The 15,819-nt window shown below is 51.2% G+C and overlaps 1 protein-coding gene across 5 annotated transcripts in view; it reads right to left on the bottom strand.

Annotated features, from left to right (window-relative positions):
* The window catches only part of PLEKHM1 (pleckstrin homology and RUN domain containing M1), a 55,483-nt gene that overhangs the window by 10,264 nt on the left and 29,400 nt on the right, over positions 1 to 15,819 (bottom strand). For all 5 annotated transcript variants that reach the window (XM_034941621.3, XM_008954908.4, XM_034941620.3 and 2 more), the window contains 3 exons: positions 12,100 to 12,370; positions 7,263 to 8,180; positions 4,530 to 4,675 (listed from right to left, as the gene is read on the bottom strand). In XM_034941621.3, coding sequence (XP_034797512.2) covers positions 4,530 to 4,675; positions 7,263 to 8,180; positions 12,100 to 12,370 — 1,335 coding nt within the window. The remainder of the gene's footprint in view (positions 1 to 4,529; positions 4,676 to 7,262; positions 8,181 to 12,099; positions 12,371 to 15,819) is intronic.

Raw genomic sequence — 15,819 nt, 5'->3', positions numbered from 1 at the left:
ACAGGAAGCTACAGATCAGACACAGCTCACCAACAGGCTTCCCTGAGCTCCCTCGGCTCACACCAGTAGCAACACCGGGACTCCGTGTGCAGCTGAGTGATCCATCTCAGTCTCTCCTGGCTGACAGGGTGTTGAAGGTTCTACCCTTGGCCCTGATCCTAATACCAATGCCAATAATCAAGCGCCTGCTATTTGCAAAACACTGGGTCAGGAACTTGACCACATCCTCCCGTCATTCTCAGAACAACACGTTAGGGAGGGTGTCCCTGTCCCCGTTTTCTAGATGAGGAAACGGAGGCTTAGAGGGGCTAACGTAGCTTATACAACCTGCCTGCAGAACCTGCCAGGTTTGAGCTGAGGTGTCATCTCTGAACACCAGGCTGCTGCACTAATCAGAAGCCCCCTCCCCTGCAGTGGCCTCGCTGCATCGTAAGGACGGAGGAGCTGTTGTCTCCACAGCCGACAAGTGCACAGTGATTAGAAGTCTGGCTTTGGCCTGGCTCAGATCTTTAACATCTTAACTAGTCCTCTCGTTACATATTTTATTTCTGGTGGCTTTGTTTTTGATACTATTATAAGTGATTATCTTTTAAAATAGTAATTTGTTTGCTGATATATAGAAATGAAATTGATTTATTTGACTGTCGTATCCAGCAACCTTTTCAAATTCTGATAAATTGTGTAGGGGAAAAAAAGTCTGGCTTCGGAGTCAGAATGGAATTGAATCCTGCCTCCACCACTTTATACCTGTATGAATTGGTGAAACTTATCCCTCTCTGTGACTCAGTTTCCTCATCTGTAAAATGGGGAAAATGAGAGCAATTAAGGCTCACGGGTTTGGGGCCTTTTCATTCGCTGCTGCTGCTTTAGTGCTGAGGCCCGGCACTCGGTAGGATGTCAGCCCAGGACTGGAGCTTCTTTTTCATGGGATTATTTTGAATTCAGATTAAAAGAGGTATTCCAGGAGAGCTCCTGGCATAGGGCCTGGCAGGTGGCACATCCCCAGTAAATGTGAGCTGCTATCAGCTGCTGTGTGAGTGCCTGGTGTGGCCCTGTTGTCCCCTTGAGGGTTGGGGGACTAAACTGGCCCTCAGGAGACCTGCCCCTGTATTTGGGGGCTGAGGGGGCCTCTGACCTCTTGTCTCCCAGCTCCACCAGCATCTCTCACCTCCCCCAGCAATGGACAACCTCTTCTTTTCCCAGAGCCTGGGGCCCTGAGGTACCAGCCCCCCAGCCCAGGGACAGCCCAATGGCAAACTCCTCGTGACTTGGGTCAAGCTGCAGTTCTCCAGTCCTAACTCAGCTCTTCCCATGACTTGGCCCCAGGCCTCGGGTGAGGCTCCAGTGAAATAACACACAGGAATGTGCGCTGAACACTGCCAACCACTGCAGATGGGCAGGGGCTTTGTGCTCCCCAGCGACTGTTCCTATCCTGCGGGAATGGAGGAGACAGAAAGAAGCCCCACTCCTGGGCTGACATCCTGCCAGTGCCAGCCAGGCCTCAGCACCAGTGGGTCAGCCAGGCCTCAGCACCAGTGGGTCAGCCAGAACAGCAACGGCGAACAGTAAGGCCCCAAACCCGTGGGCCCCCTACTTTCTATCTTGAGTTTCCCTGTCTTTCCTAGGCCAGCAATCTTTGAGAGGGAGAGCGAGCTGAGGATTTCCTGATCTCAGATATGCCTAGAAAACGATTGTACTTTTCTTTCTTTTTTTTTTTTTGAGGTGGGGTTTCGCTCTTGTTGCCCAGGCTGGAGTGCAATGGCGCAATCTCAGCTCACCACAACATCCGCCTCCCAGGTTCAAGAGATCCTCCTACCTCAGCCTCCGGATTAGCTGGATTACAAACATGCGCCACCACGCCCAGCTAATTTTTGTATTTTTTAGTAGAGACAGGGTTTCTCCACGTTGGTCAGGCTGGTCTCAACTCCCGACCTCAGGTGATCCGCCCACCTCAGCCTCCCAAAGTGCTGGGATTACAGGCATGAGCCGCTGTGCCCAGCTAGGATTGTACTTTTCTAGTTAGAAAAGGAAGTGGCACAAGGATGAGGGCAGTGAATAAGGAGATGGCTCAACGGAAGTATCAGGGTCCTGTAAATAGTTAACGTGTTTTATGATCAAAGGGTTCTATTCATTTTTGGTGATTTTGAGGCTTAATTTCCTCTATGTAGTTAGTTAAATATTTAACACTGAGAGCGAGGGCGGGGACAAGGCAAACAACAAAAAAATCAAAATGAAGCCAACTTCTACGGGGTTTCCCCGCCCCAGGGAGGTGGAGGTTGAGGTAGAACTGACTGAGAGAATCACCCTGCACTATGATGAAGACACATCCACACAGCAGGACTACATAGCTGTCAGGCCCTGGCTCTCCAGAGGAGCAAACAGCTTCTTCCTTGTGTTTCTGTGTCTGTCTTAGTAGAAATCTGTGCTCTTGGAAGAAAACCAAATTTGCACCCCTTGAGGCAGACACTAACCAAGTGAATTAGGTAGATGGGTGGATGGGTGGGTGAATATAGGCAGGAGGTGTGACAGGCCCCAGGGAGGGAAAGGACACTGTTCTTACTGACAGGCACACACTGCCACACCTGCCCTCCCAACAACCCCGACACAGACACTGTTGTTAACCCTCCTTTTACAGATGAGGAAACTGAAGCTAATTTGCTCATGGTAACACAGGTAGGAAAGTGGCTAAGTTCAGCTGGAGAAGGAAAATTCTGAAAGACTTTAAGATACATCTTATTCAAAAGCATTTGGTGAACATAAAAAAGTACCCAAGGCATAATATTAAGTGAACCAAGCTTCTTATAAAGCAGTATGAGTCCTGTGTGATCCCAACTTTATAAAAAATAGATGCATATGTCAATAAATGCACAGAAAAGGGTATACCCCGAAATGTTAATAATGGTGATCTCTTGGTTATGACACAGAATTTTGATTGGTCTTTGGGTTTTTCTGTAACTTTAAAATGTTAAACAATAACCGTGTATTATCTTAATAATGGGGAAAGTCACAGAAAAAGTGCTTTTCAAAAACATGAAATAAATAAGCCCATGTAGGGCCTACAGGGGAGTGCAGTCACCTGGGCCTCATAGGGTTGGCAAAGGCAAGGATGACTGCTCCAAGGTATAGCCAGCTTGCTGGCCAGCCCATCTACCCATCCACCTACCTATTCACCCATCCACCCAGCCATCTACCCACCGTCCACCCATCTACCCATCTACCTACCCATCTACCCATTCACCTAACCATCTACCCATCTAGCCATCTGCCCATTCACCCACCCATCTACCCATCTACCTACCCATCTACCCATTCACCTAACCATCTACCCATCTAGCCATCTGCCCATTCACCCACTCATCTACCCATCTACCTACCCATCCACCTACCCACCAAGCCATCCACTCATCCACCTAACCATTTACCCATCTGCCTATCTAGCCACCCATCTACCTACCTATCCACCCATTCACCAATCTACCCAACCACCTACCCATCCATCCATCCACCAACCCATCCACCTAGCCACCTGCTCATTCACCTACCTACCTACCCATCCACCTACCTACCTGCCCATCCACCTAGCCACCTGCTCATTCACCTACCTACCTACCCATCCACCTAACCATCCACCTAGCCACCTGCTCAGCCACCTACCTACCTGCCCATCCATCTAGCCACCTGCTCATTCACCTACCTACCTATCCATCCACCTAACCATCCACCTAGCCACCTGTTCATCCACCTAACTACCTGCCCATCCACCCATCCACCTACCCATCCACCCATCCACCTAGCCACCACCTGCTCATTCACCTACCTACCTACCCATCCACCTAACCATCTGCTCATCCACCTACCTACCTACCCATCCACCTAACCATCTGCTCATCCACCTAACCATCCACCTAGCCACCTGCTCATTCACCTACCTACCTATCCATCCACCTAACCATCCACCTAGCCACCACCTGCTCATTCACCTACCTACCTACCCATCCACCTAACCATCCACCTAGCCGCCTGTTCATCCACCTAACCATCCACCTAGCCACCTGCTCATTCACCTACCTACCTATCCATCCACCTAACCATCCACCTAGCCACCTGCTCATCCACCTACCTACCTGCACAGCCCCCTAACCATCCACCTAGCCACCTGCTCATCCACCTACCTACCTGACCATCCACCATCCATCTATCTATCTAATCTATCAAATCTATTTTATCTATCTATCTATCATTTATCTGCTGGTGCCTTAAGCAGTTATGTTTGTAGCTGCAGGAAACCACCCTCAAACTCTTTCCTCCTGGGGACCAAGACAGCCACCGATAGAGCTCTGCCCAGGTCTGTGGACAGGCACCAAGCTTTTCTCTTGGTTAGCTCCCCAACGTCACAGTGCCTGAACCAGTGACCCTGGCTTCCCTTGTTTAGAGGAGCCAAACTCCTCTAAACAGATGAACAGCAGCAGCAAAGAGGAGTGAACACCCCTCTGTCCCTCAGCAGCTGGGCTGCTGGGCTCGAGACTTACCGGGCGCTTGGTGAGGTCCCAGTTGTGGATGATCCTGGCCGGAATCACTGAGGCATCGTCTTGGTGGCAGATGTCACAGTAATAGAGGCCAGAGAAGGCACAGAGCTTGGGTCGTACAAAGGAGAAGCCGATCTGCCGGGAGCAGCCTGGGGAGATGGGTGGAGAGTGAGTGGTGTGGCCAGAGTCAGCTCCTAGTAACTTGGGAGCTGCTGTGGTGGAAAGGATCTGCTGGTTGATTTTTTTTTAAGGTAGGCACAAACACAAGAATAACCACCACTCGTATTTCCACCACTCAGAACTCCCCTACTAATTAATCTTTACAACAACACACTGTAAGAACTATCATTATTTTACAGCTGAAGAAACGGATGCTCAGAGAGGTTAGGAAATCTGTCTGGTCACAAAGTGATGAAGTGGCATGGCTGGCATTCAGATCTGGGTTTGGCTGGTTCCAGAGCCTGAGTTCTGCTCCACCACCCCTTGCTGCCTGTGTCCGGTGTCCCCACTGCTGGCTTGGCAATGCCAGCCTCCTCTAGGTCCACACCTCCACTCGGGCCCCAGAATGGAAGCAGCAGAGTAGGGGCTGTGGCAAGCAGCGAAGTAGCTGGGGGACAGGGACCAGGGTCGGGGCTGGCAACAGGGAGCGGATGGGCAGCCAGCAGGGGGCAGGGGAGTGTGCACAGTGTCTGATGCCTCGGGACTGTGGGGCAGGGCTGGCTTCAGCCCCCTTGGTTGGAGGTGTCTCCACAGCCGGAGCCAGTGGGAATGGGAGTGGGATGTGCCCTGGGCAAAAAGCAGAGGCCCTGACTCAAACCCTGAACATGTGCCCTAACTCCTCCAAGGGCAGGCAGAAGGGTCCCCAGGCCTTGGGACCAGAGGGCGGGCTCTGCTCCTCACCAGCTGCCTCACCCTGACCTTCACCTGATTTCTTCAAGGTTCCATTTCAGTGACTGTAAAATTCAGCTACTACCAGCTATTTTGTGGGGTTATTACAAAGCTTAAATGAGACAAGGTTCTGCAAGTACCCTGCAAATTATGAAATACAACCCAGATGCCAGTGGTTGGTGTCTGCCACTGAGCCATGCCTGCTGGGTAGAAAGGAAACCCAAACTCCCCGGTGGCACAGTCCCACCCGCTGGTGGGTGGCAGCCATGGTGAGAGATGCCCCCGCAGCATTCACACCCACAGGCGAGGAACCCTTTCTTGCAAGCCCTGGAGTCCTGGCCCCCTCAGAGCCTGGCCTTCACAGGCTGAAGAGCAAAGTGTGAGTGCTGGGGCAGGCGGGGGAGAGGTCAAGCGAGGCTTGCAGGTGTTTTCTGCAGGAAGCTCTGTTCTGCCTAGCTTCTCCCATCCTCGCGGGGCCAACCGCAGACCGCTTCCTTTCAGACGCTTGAAACAGGCTTCCCTCCAGTCTGTGCCAACAGGACAGCTCCCAAACCAAGGCTCAGCTTCTTGCTCTGGCCTTCTGCAGCAGGACAACCCCCTCACAGGTCACCTAAGGGTCCCATGGTGATGGGATGCCATCTGCCCCTGGATGGTGGGGGGAGTGGGAGGAGCTAACAATGGAACATGGGCAGGGGGATGTCACTCAACCTTGAATAAGACCCTAGAGGGATGCCCTCTAGGGTCCTGCCTATGAGCAAAGGCTCTGGGGCCTGACCGTCAGGGTCCCATTTCTGCCTCTGGCCAGGCATGGTTGCTGATATCTGTAATCCCAGCACTTTGGGAGGCTGAAGCAGGAGGATCACTTGAGCCTAGGAGTTCAAGACTAGCTTGAGCAACAGGGGGAGACCCCATCTCTACTAAAACAAACAAACAAACAAAAAAGGAAAATTCTGCCTCTGCCACTTACTAGCTGTGTGAGCTCAGTAGCAGACACCAACCAGGTACTCACCAGCTCTGTGCTTCAGTTTCCTCCCCTATCAACAGAGATGATAATAGTAGTGCCTATCTCTACAGGGTTGTTATGAGACTTAAATGAGATAATCCAAATAAAGCAGCTGGCCCAGTGCCCAGCACAGAAGTATTAGATTTGATGATGAGGAAGACATAGCAGATGTACTGACTTGGAATAACATCCACAGTGTAGGAAAAAACCAAGTTGTGGAACAATATATCCAGCATTCAACACAGCAGCCAAGAGCCCCGTGTGTCCCCTTTAAATGTAAATGAATTTAAATGGAAAATTCAGTTGCTTAACCACACTAGCCATACTTTAAGCACCTGGTAGCACTACATGGCTCGCAGCTGTGGCACTGGACACACAGATCTAGGACATTTTCATCATCACAGAAAGTTCTATTGGACAGCACTGAATAGCACGAGCCCATTTTTGTAATTAAAAAAAAGGTTGTACACTTATAAAAGCAGCAGAAATATTTGGAAGGAAACCATGCCCCTGCTCTGAAAGAACAGGACAGTAGAGCAAGAAGAAAATGAAGCAGGCTGGGACTCCCTGAGCAGCGCAGTGAGTAGCCAGCCTGCCGCCCATCAGTGGGAGGTGGCAGGAGAGGGACGGGTGAGCAGGGCCCACTGCCTATGAGCAGGGCACTGGCCCCAGCCGGGGCTGGGGAGGAGCAGAAGCTGTAGGGCAAGCCTGATCTGTGGCCTCATCCCTAGGGGAAGGATGGGGGCATTTGCCGGGAGGCAGAAGGGTGGGGAGCCTAAATCAGGAACCAGCAGGAGGCGGAGTGAGGCTGGCAGGCTGCGGGTGGCAGCAGAGCAAGTCGGCACCTGCGCAGAAGCAGCCTTGGGAGTCAAGGCCTTTCTCCATGGGGATAGCCACCAGGTACTGCAGCAGGAAGCCATTCTCCCGGGTGGCAAATTTCAGCACCTCCTGACAGTTTTCATCCAGGCTCCCGCCCAGGGTCACCGCCTCCTCGGCTGTCTCCAAGTAGGATGCCAGGACTTTGCGGACCAGATCCCTCCACAGGGCGGCTTCCTCGGCATTTCCGGCCTGCAGCTTCAGGACAGCCTTGGCAGTGATGATTTTGAAGAAGGATGGGCCCCCAAGGCTGGTGTCTGGCAGGATGTCCCGGATGGTCTCCACGCCGTGGCTGTCACTCAGCATCTTCTCATTGTTCCTGATGCGGAAACATTTCAGAGCCTCCAAGGACAGAGAAAATATATAGGGCATCCAGGTCCTGTCCATGTACAAGTACAGCAGGGACTCCTTGATGGCATCTGGCTCTGGAACCTGGGCGGACGACCAGTCAAACTGTGTGCCCTGGAGGGCCGCGGGCTCCGAGACCAGGTCTGAGGGAGAGAGGCAGCCCTGGGGCGCCTCTGGGGGTTCCTCAGGCTGGTCTGGGTACTGCACGTTCACCCACTCATCCTCCTGCTGAGGCCGGACCTTCTGCAGGGCCTCCCGCACCCGGTCCAGCCAGTCCTCAGCTTCGTCCTGGGAGGAGGCGCGCAGGGCCAGCTTCTTGCCAGAGAAGACCAGCTCAAAGCGCCCGTCACTATGGGCTGGCCCCACAGACTCACAGCGAAGCAGGGAGCAGTTCTCCACACAGGTGTGCTCCTCGTTGCTCAGGTAGAGGCGGAACTCCAGCGGGGAAAGCTCGCAGAAGAGCTCCTTCCAGATGCCCATTGCCCCCCGCCGCTCCACGGTGCCCAGCTTCATGAGACCCCGGAATGGGTTGGACAGTCCTGGAGGCAGAGGCAAAAAGGGGCACATTAGTTGGCGGGCCTGTCTCTGTCCTGCCCAAGGCAGCCTCTGCTGCCTGATGCCCTGCAGTGCGTGTGGCCAGTGACTGTCCCCATAACACAGGCCAGCCACGGGGCACTATCACATGGGACCCTGAAAGCTGGATGGGAACATCCCCATTCTCACCGTCCACTGCTGCTCTTGCGTCCTGTATTTCACTGAGAAAATAAGAGCGCCCAAAAGATCCCCTCCACACGCCCTGTTCCCTACACCCACGCCTTCCCTCCTGTTGCCAGGGATGAACCAAGTGTGCTTCTTTCTGCGTGAGGCCAAACCCTCCATTTGTGCAGGAGGTCTCTCCCTTGGCCAACTACTCAAGGACAAGGAGCAGTCCTCTCCTCTGTCACTGCTTTCTTCCTTCTCTATGGGGTGACTCCCATCGGCACACATGCACGCTGTCATTTCTCCCATCTTTAGAAACACCTCTCGTCTCCATGCACTTCCCTAATGACCACCATGTTTCTCAGGCCCCTTTACAGAAAACCTGTTTGAAGAGGCATCAAAACTGTTCATCTTGGCCGGAAGCGGTGGCTCACGCCTGTAATCCCAGCACTTCGGGAGGCTGAGGTGGGTGGATCACTTGAGGTCAGGAGTTTGAGACCAGCTTGGTGAACACGGTGAAACCCCGTCTCTACTAAAAATACAAAAATTAGCCAGGTGTGGTGAGCACCTGTAATCCCAGCTACTAGGGAGGCTGAGGCAGGAGAATGGCTTGAACCGGGGAGGCAGGGGATTGCAGTGAGCTGAGGTCACTCCACTGCACTTCAGCCTGGGTGACAGAGGAGTGAGACTCCGTCTCAAACAAAACAAAAAACCTCTTGGTCTCTAGTTTCCCTGCTCCCATTCCTTCTCGAACCTGCTCCAAGTAGGCTTCTCTCCCCTCATTCTACTGACACTGCTTCTGAGATGGTCAATGCCCTCCTCGTTGCCAACCCCCAAGGCCACTCCTCAGCCCTCGCCCCCACCCTTCTATCTCTCTGGCTCGGTCCTCCCTGTGGCCTCTCACGTTAGAGTGCCCAGATGTCAGTCCTGGGTCCTTGTCTCCTCTCTGTAGATGCCACTTTCTCACCACTCTACCTGCTCTCAGGCTTTAGCTCCCAATTTTTATCGCCAGCCTGGACCTTGTTCTTGAAATCCACATTCATATATCCACCTGTGCCATACATGTCCACTAGGATCTCAGCTGACATGTCCAGGATGAATTCCTGCTGCCAGCCTGCTTCCTCCTGAATGGTCCTCATCTCACCAAATAGCAAAATTCATCCTTCCAGATGCCTGGGCTAAAAATTTTGGTGTTACCCCAGGTTTTCTTTCTTTCGCAGCCTACATCAGCAAATCCCATTGGCTCTGCTTTCCACACATCCGGAATCCCCGCCTCTCCCCAGCTGCACCCCACCCACTGTCATCTCTGGCCTGGCTTGTGATGACAACCTCCTAACTGGTCTTTCTCCCCTTCTCCCCTGTAGTCCCTCAGCGTAGGAGCCATGATGACCCATTTAAAGGGAAGTCAGAGCATGTCCCTCTGCCCCAAAACTCCACAGTGGCTGCCATCTCCCTTAGCTGAAGCCAAAGTGCTTCCAGTGGCCCACAGGCCTCGTCAGATTGACCTCATCGCTCACTGCCACGCCCCCATCTCCTCTCTCCTGCCACTCTGGTCTCCACTGTCCCTGGATGTGTCAAGCGCAGCCCCAGCGCAGGGTCTTTGCATTTGTTCTCCTTGCTTGAAACATGTACATTGCCTCATGACTCCTTCCCTCTCTCCCCTCGCATCTCCTCAAACATCCCCTTATTGGTGAGGGCTTTTCTGGCCATCCTATATGCAGTGGTCCACTCTCTACCTCTGTAGACAGGTAGAGATTTACTGTCCTCCATAGCACTTATGACCACCTGACCACACACTATGCCTACTTGTTAATTTTATTTCCCGTCTCCTCTACTAGAATCTAAATCCCATGAAGACAGGGACACTGCTTTGCTGCCTGCTATGTCCCCAGCACTTAGAACAGTGCCTGGCACATCACAGAGCCTCAATAATATTTGCTGAATGAATGAGCAGGTGAGTGCCTATGTATCACATGTTGCCCAAAGCTCCCTGCTGCCTGGGGTGTGACAACAACCAGGGTGTCCAAAGGACACACAATTCTCTCTCCGCCAGCCTGGAATAGCCTTGGAGATTTCACACTATTCTATAGGGGTTCCCTGCCCCTCAAGAAACCTGATGGCCTAGACCTCAAGCACAGCTTCGCTGGCAGGTTAGAGACCACAGCCATCACACGGGCCGACAGACAAACCTAACAGAAGCCAGCCCGGAGACCGGGCTCTACCCACACAACCCATGCCAGGGCTACCCACAGCAAGGCCCCCTGAGCTGGGCAGGATTCTCTGCTGGGTCACTGCAAACAGAAAATGAGGAGAGAAAGAGACCAATTCTAGAGCGTACTTTTTTTGTTTGTTTTGAAGAGGAAACCCATCATGAGGGTTACTGAAAAATTTGGTTATGGTTATTTAAGGCTTTCTGGAATTTCAGTGTGTGGAGATCAAGCTGACCTTGCTGTAAAAAGCACTGGGGAGGTCGGGCATGGTGGCTCACACCTCTAATCCCAGCACTTTAGGAGGCCAAGGTGGGTGGATCACATGAGGCCAAGAGTTCAGACCAGCGTGGCCAACATGGCAAAATCCTATGTCCACTGGAAATACAAGAATCACCTGGGTGTGGCAGTGCATGTCTGTAATCCCAGCTCCTGGGGAGACTGAGGCACTTGAGCTGGGAGGCAAAGGCTGCAGTGAGCTGAGATTATACCACTGTACTCCAGCCTGGGTGACAGAGCAAGACTCTGCCTCAGAAAAAAAAAAAAAAGAAGCACTGGAGGACATTAAACAAATAGCAGATCCTCCAGCCTGGCCAACATAGCAAAACACCATCTTTATTAAAAATGCAAAAATTGGCCGGGCGCAGTGGCTCATGCCTGTAATCCCAGCACTTTAGGAGGCCGAGGCGGGTGGATCACCGGAGGTCGGGAGTTGGAGACCAGCCTAACCAATTTCGAGAAACCCCGTCTCTACTAAAAATACAAAATGAGCCAGGCATGGTGGCTCATGCCTGTAATCCCAACTACTCGGGTGGCTAAAGCAGAAGAATTGCTTGAACATGGGAGGCGGATGTTGTGGTGAGCTGAGATCACATGATTTCACTCCAGCCTGGGCAACAAAAGGGAAACTCCACCTCAAAAAAAAAAAACAAAAAACAACAACAAAAAAAATTAGCCAGGTGTGGTGGCAGGTACCTGTAATCCCAGCTATTTGGGAGGCTGAGACAGGAGAATTGCTTGAACCCAGGAGGCTGAGGTTGCAGTGAGCAGAGATCATGCCACTGCACTCCAGCCTGGGCAACAAAGGGAGACTCCATCTCAAAACAAACAAACAAACAAACAAACAAAACAAATAGCAGATTTGATCAAGCCACCCAGAGCTGTTACATAAACCAACTACTGAGGGTAAACACGTTTGGAAGGACCATTTAAAACACCTGGGGCTTCATGGGGCCGGATGTGCTCTGAGCTACAGGTGGAATCAAGAGTTTTCTATAATCATAAATTGCATAGTTTTCAGGGAAAATATTTTCCTATTTGACTGGTGAAACAGTATTTTTGTCCTCTGTAGGGAGTTTTGAGACAATATACTACTTTTCCTGAAATGCTTCCCTGAATGAACATGATTATGATGGCATTCTGGAATGAGGTTTTATAACACTTGTGGGAACACACTACCCCTTTAGCAATGGAAAACAGAACTTCACAGCTGCCTTCTGAAAGGCCTGGTCCCTGCAGATGGGACCCACCCGGGACCCTCCTGGTCACCTACCCATCTGCCTCCGGTGTACCACCCGGAAGCTCTTATGCCCCTGGGATGGGGCTGCCTGGGCTTGCCTTCTTCCTGGGGAAGGTACACACGCTTGGTCTAACACCCCCAGGGAGCAGTTTTTTCTTGGTTCTTGAGAAAAATGCCTGTGGAGACCAGGCCTTGACTCTGGAGTCCCCCTGTAAGAAGCTATTGGGTGGTCTGAAGCACTCTCCAGGGGTTGCTCCCGGGAAGGCCGGTAGAAGTCATCCTCTGAGATCCAGCTCTTGTTTTTCTGTTGGGAAAGAAGACAACAGTTGTTTGTTTTAAAGTTTTTTTGTTTTGAGATGGAGTCTCGCTCTGTTGCCCAGGCTGGAGTGCAATCGCGCAACCTCGGCTCACTGCAACCTCTGACTCCTGGGTTCAAGTGATTCTCCTGCCTCGGTCTCCTGAGTAGCTGGGATTACAGGCGCCCACCACCATGCCCAGCTAATTTTTGTATTTTTAGTAGAGGCGGGGTTTCACCATGTAGGCCAGGCTGGTCTAGAACTCCTGACTTCAGGTGAGCCACCCACCTCGGCCTCCCAAAGTGTTGGGATTACAGGTGTGAGTCACTGTGCCCAGCCTGAAGTTTTTTTTTTTTTAAGTCTTTATCTAGATATGGCTCTTATATCATAAAATTAACCCACTTAAAGTATGTAATTCGGCCAGCCATGGTGGCTCACACCTGTAATCCCAGCACTTTGGGAGGCTGAGGTGAGAGGATCACCTGAGCCCAGGAGTTTGAGACCAACCTGGGCAACACAGTGAGAACCCATCTCTACAAAAAATAACTAGCTGGGTGTGATGGCACACACCTGTAGTCTCAGCTACTGAGGAGGCTGAAGCGGGAGAATCGCTTGAGCCAGGGAGGTCAAGGCTGCAGTGAGCCATGATCACGCCACTGCCCTCCAGCCTGGTTGCAGCCTAGGCAACAGAATGAGACCCCATCTCTAAAAAAATAAATAAATAAAGTGTCCAATTCAAACATTTTGGCTTAGTCAGAGTTGGGCAATCGTCACCACCATCTAAGTTTAGCAAATTTTCCTCACCCAAAAAGGAAACCCCGTACCCATTAGCCGTCATCCCCATTTCCCCTGGCCACTCTCAGCTCTAGGCACCTACTTACCTACTTTCAGTCCCTACACACCTGCCTGTTCTGGACATCTCATATAGATGGAACCATACGACACGTGACCTTTTGTGCCTGCTGCTTTCTCTTAGTGGAAGGTTTTCCAGGTGCATCCATGTTATATAAGCATGTTTAAGTGTTCATTCCTTTTTATTGCCAAATAATATTCCATTGTCTCGATCCACCACATTTGGCTTATCCACTCCTCGGCTGATGGACATTTGGGTTGTTTCTACTTTTTGTCAATTATGAATAGTGCTGCTATGATCACTTATACACAAGTTTTTGTGTAGACATGTTTCATTGTCTTGGGTATATACTTAGGAGTAGACTTGCTGGGTCATGTGTAACTCTATGTTTCCCTTCTTGAGGAACTACCAAGCTGTTTTCCAAAGTGGCCGCACCATTTTATATTCCCACCAGCAATGTACGAGGGTTCCAATTTCTCTCCTTGGGAAATCTATCCAAATCCATTGGAATCTACTCAAATCCATTGTCTGTCTTAAAATGGGGCTGTCTTTTTGTTGCTGAGTTGTGTTGTGGGTTGAATTGTGACCCCCCCACAAAAGGACATGTTGAAACCCTACCCCCCAGTACCTCAGAATGTGACCTTTTTTGGAAAGAGTCTTTGCAGAAGTAATTAGTTAAGATGAGGTCATGTTGGAGTAGAATGGGCTGTTCATCCAGTATGACTGATGTCCTTATAAGAGTAGGAGAAAAGATACACAAAGAGAGGAGAACACCAAGTGAAGACAGAGATACAGAGGAAGAACTTGTATGACAGCAGAACATGTGTGACAGCAGAGGGGAGACCGGAGTGACATGTCTACAAGCCAAGGAATGCAAACGAGCACCTGCAACGCCAACACCCAGGAGAAAGGCGGGAACAGATTCTTCCTTAGATTCTCCAGAAGGAGCCTCCAGAACGATCAGAGAATAAATACCAGTTTTGTTTTGTTTTTGAGACAGAACCTCACTCTGTCACCCAGGCTGGAGTGCAATGGTGCAATCTCAGCTCACTGCAACCCCCGCCTCCCAGGTTCAAGCAATTCTGCTGCCTCGGCCTCCCGAGTAGCTGGGGTTACAGATGCTTGCCACCATGCCCGGCTAATTTTTGTATTTCTAGTAGAGACAAAACCTTGTCGGCCAGGCTGTTCTTGAACTCCTGACCTCAGGTGACCCACTTGCCTCAGCCTTCCAAAGTGCTGGGATTACAGGCGTGAGCCACTGTGCCTGGCCTATTTTGTTTTGTTTTGAGGCAGGGTCTCGCTCTTTGCCCAGACTGGAGTACAGTGGCGCAATCAGGGCTCATTGCAGCCTTGACTGCCCAGGCTCAAGCAATCCTCCTGCTTTAGCCCCACTGAATAGCTGAGACTACAGGCATGCACCAGCATGCCCAGCAAATTTTTTATATTTTTAGTAGAGATGGGGTTTCACCATGTTGGCCAGGCTGGTCTTGAACTCCTGGACTCAAGTGATCCGCCCACCCTTGCCTCCCAAAGTGCTGAGGTCACAGGCATGAGCCACCTGCCCAGCAATGTCTGTTTTTGTTTTTTGTTTTGTTGTTGTTGTTATTGTTGTTGAGACAGAGTCTTGCTCTGTCGCCCAGGCTGGAGTGCAGTGGCACAATCCTGGCTCACTGCAAGCTCCGCTTCCCGGGTTCACGCCATTCTCCTGCCTCAGCCTCCTGAGTAGCTGGGACTACAGGTGCCTGCCACCACGCCCGGCTAATTTTGTTTTGTATTTTTAGTAGAGACGGTGTTTCACCATGTTAGCCAAGATGGTCTCGATCTCCTGACCTCATGATCCGCCCGCCTCGGCCTCCCAAAGTGCTGGGATTGCAGGCATGAGCGACCGTGCCCAGCCAATGTCTGTTGTTTTAAACCACCCTGTGTATGGTACTTTGTTATGGTGGCCCTAGGGACTAATTCAAGTTGTAAGGTGCTTTATATATTCTGAATACGAGACCCTTATCAGATTTACGATTTGCAAATAATTTCTCCCATTCTGTGAGGTGTCTTTTCATTTTCCGGATGGTGTGCCCTCTGGAGCACATAAGTTGTTAGTTTTGATAAAGTCTAGTTTATCTATTTTTGTTGTTGTTTTTGTGCTTCTGGTGTTGCATCTTAAAAAACCATTGCCTAAGTCAGTATCACAAAGATTTACTTCTGTGTTTTCTGCCAAGAGCTGTATAGTTTTAGCTCTTACATTTAGGTTTCTGGTCCATTTTGAGTTAGTTTTTGTGTAAGGTGTAAGGAAGGGGTGTTATTATTTTGCATGTGGGTATTCAGCTGTCCCAGCATGTAGGGTTTCTCAGTCCTGCTTTTGGGTTTGAGATGAGGGAGTCCTGGCGAGCAGGCCTCAGGGTCCTCATTGGCCGCCTCTGTCTCTGCCGCCCACTTCTGTGCAGGCCCCTGCAACCCCAGGCAGCCAGGCCCTGCCCCTTCCCTTCGTTGTTCTCTTTTGAATCTGAAGCTGCTCACTGGCTGGGGAAGATGGGGTTGCGGGGAGCATCTGGGGTGAGTGGGCTTGTGGGAGTGGATTCTGGTTCCTTTTCTCCAGTATTTCAAGTC

This window comes from Pan paniscus, chromosome 19, assembly GCF_029289425.2.
Source record: "Pan paniscus chromosome 19, NHGRI_mPanPan1-v2.0_pri, whole genome shotgun sequence".
NCBI lineage: Eukaryota > Metazoa > Chordata > Mammalia > Primates > Hominidae > Pan > Pan paniscus.
This window is presented reverse-complemented; position numbering and strand designations above follow the sequence as displayed.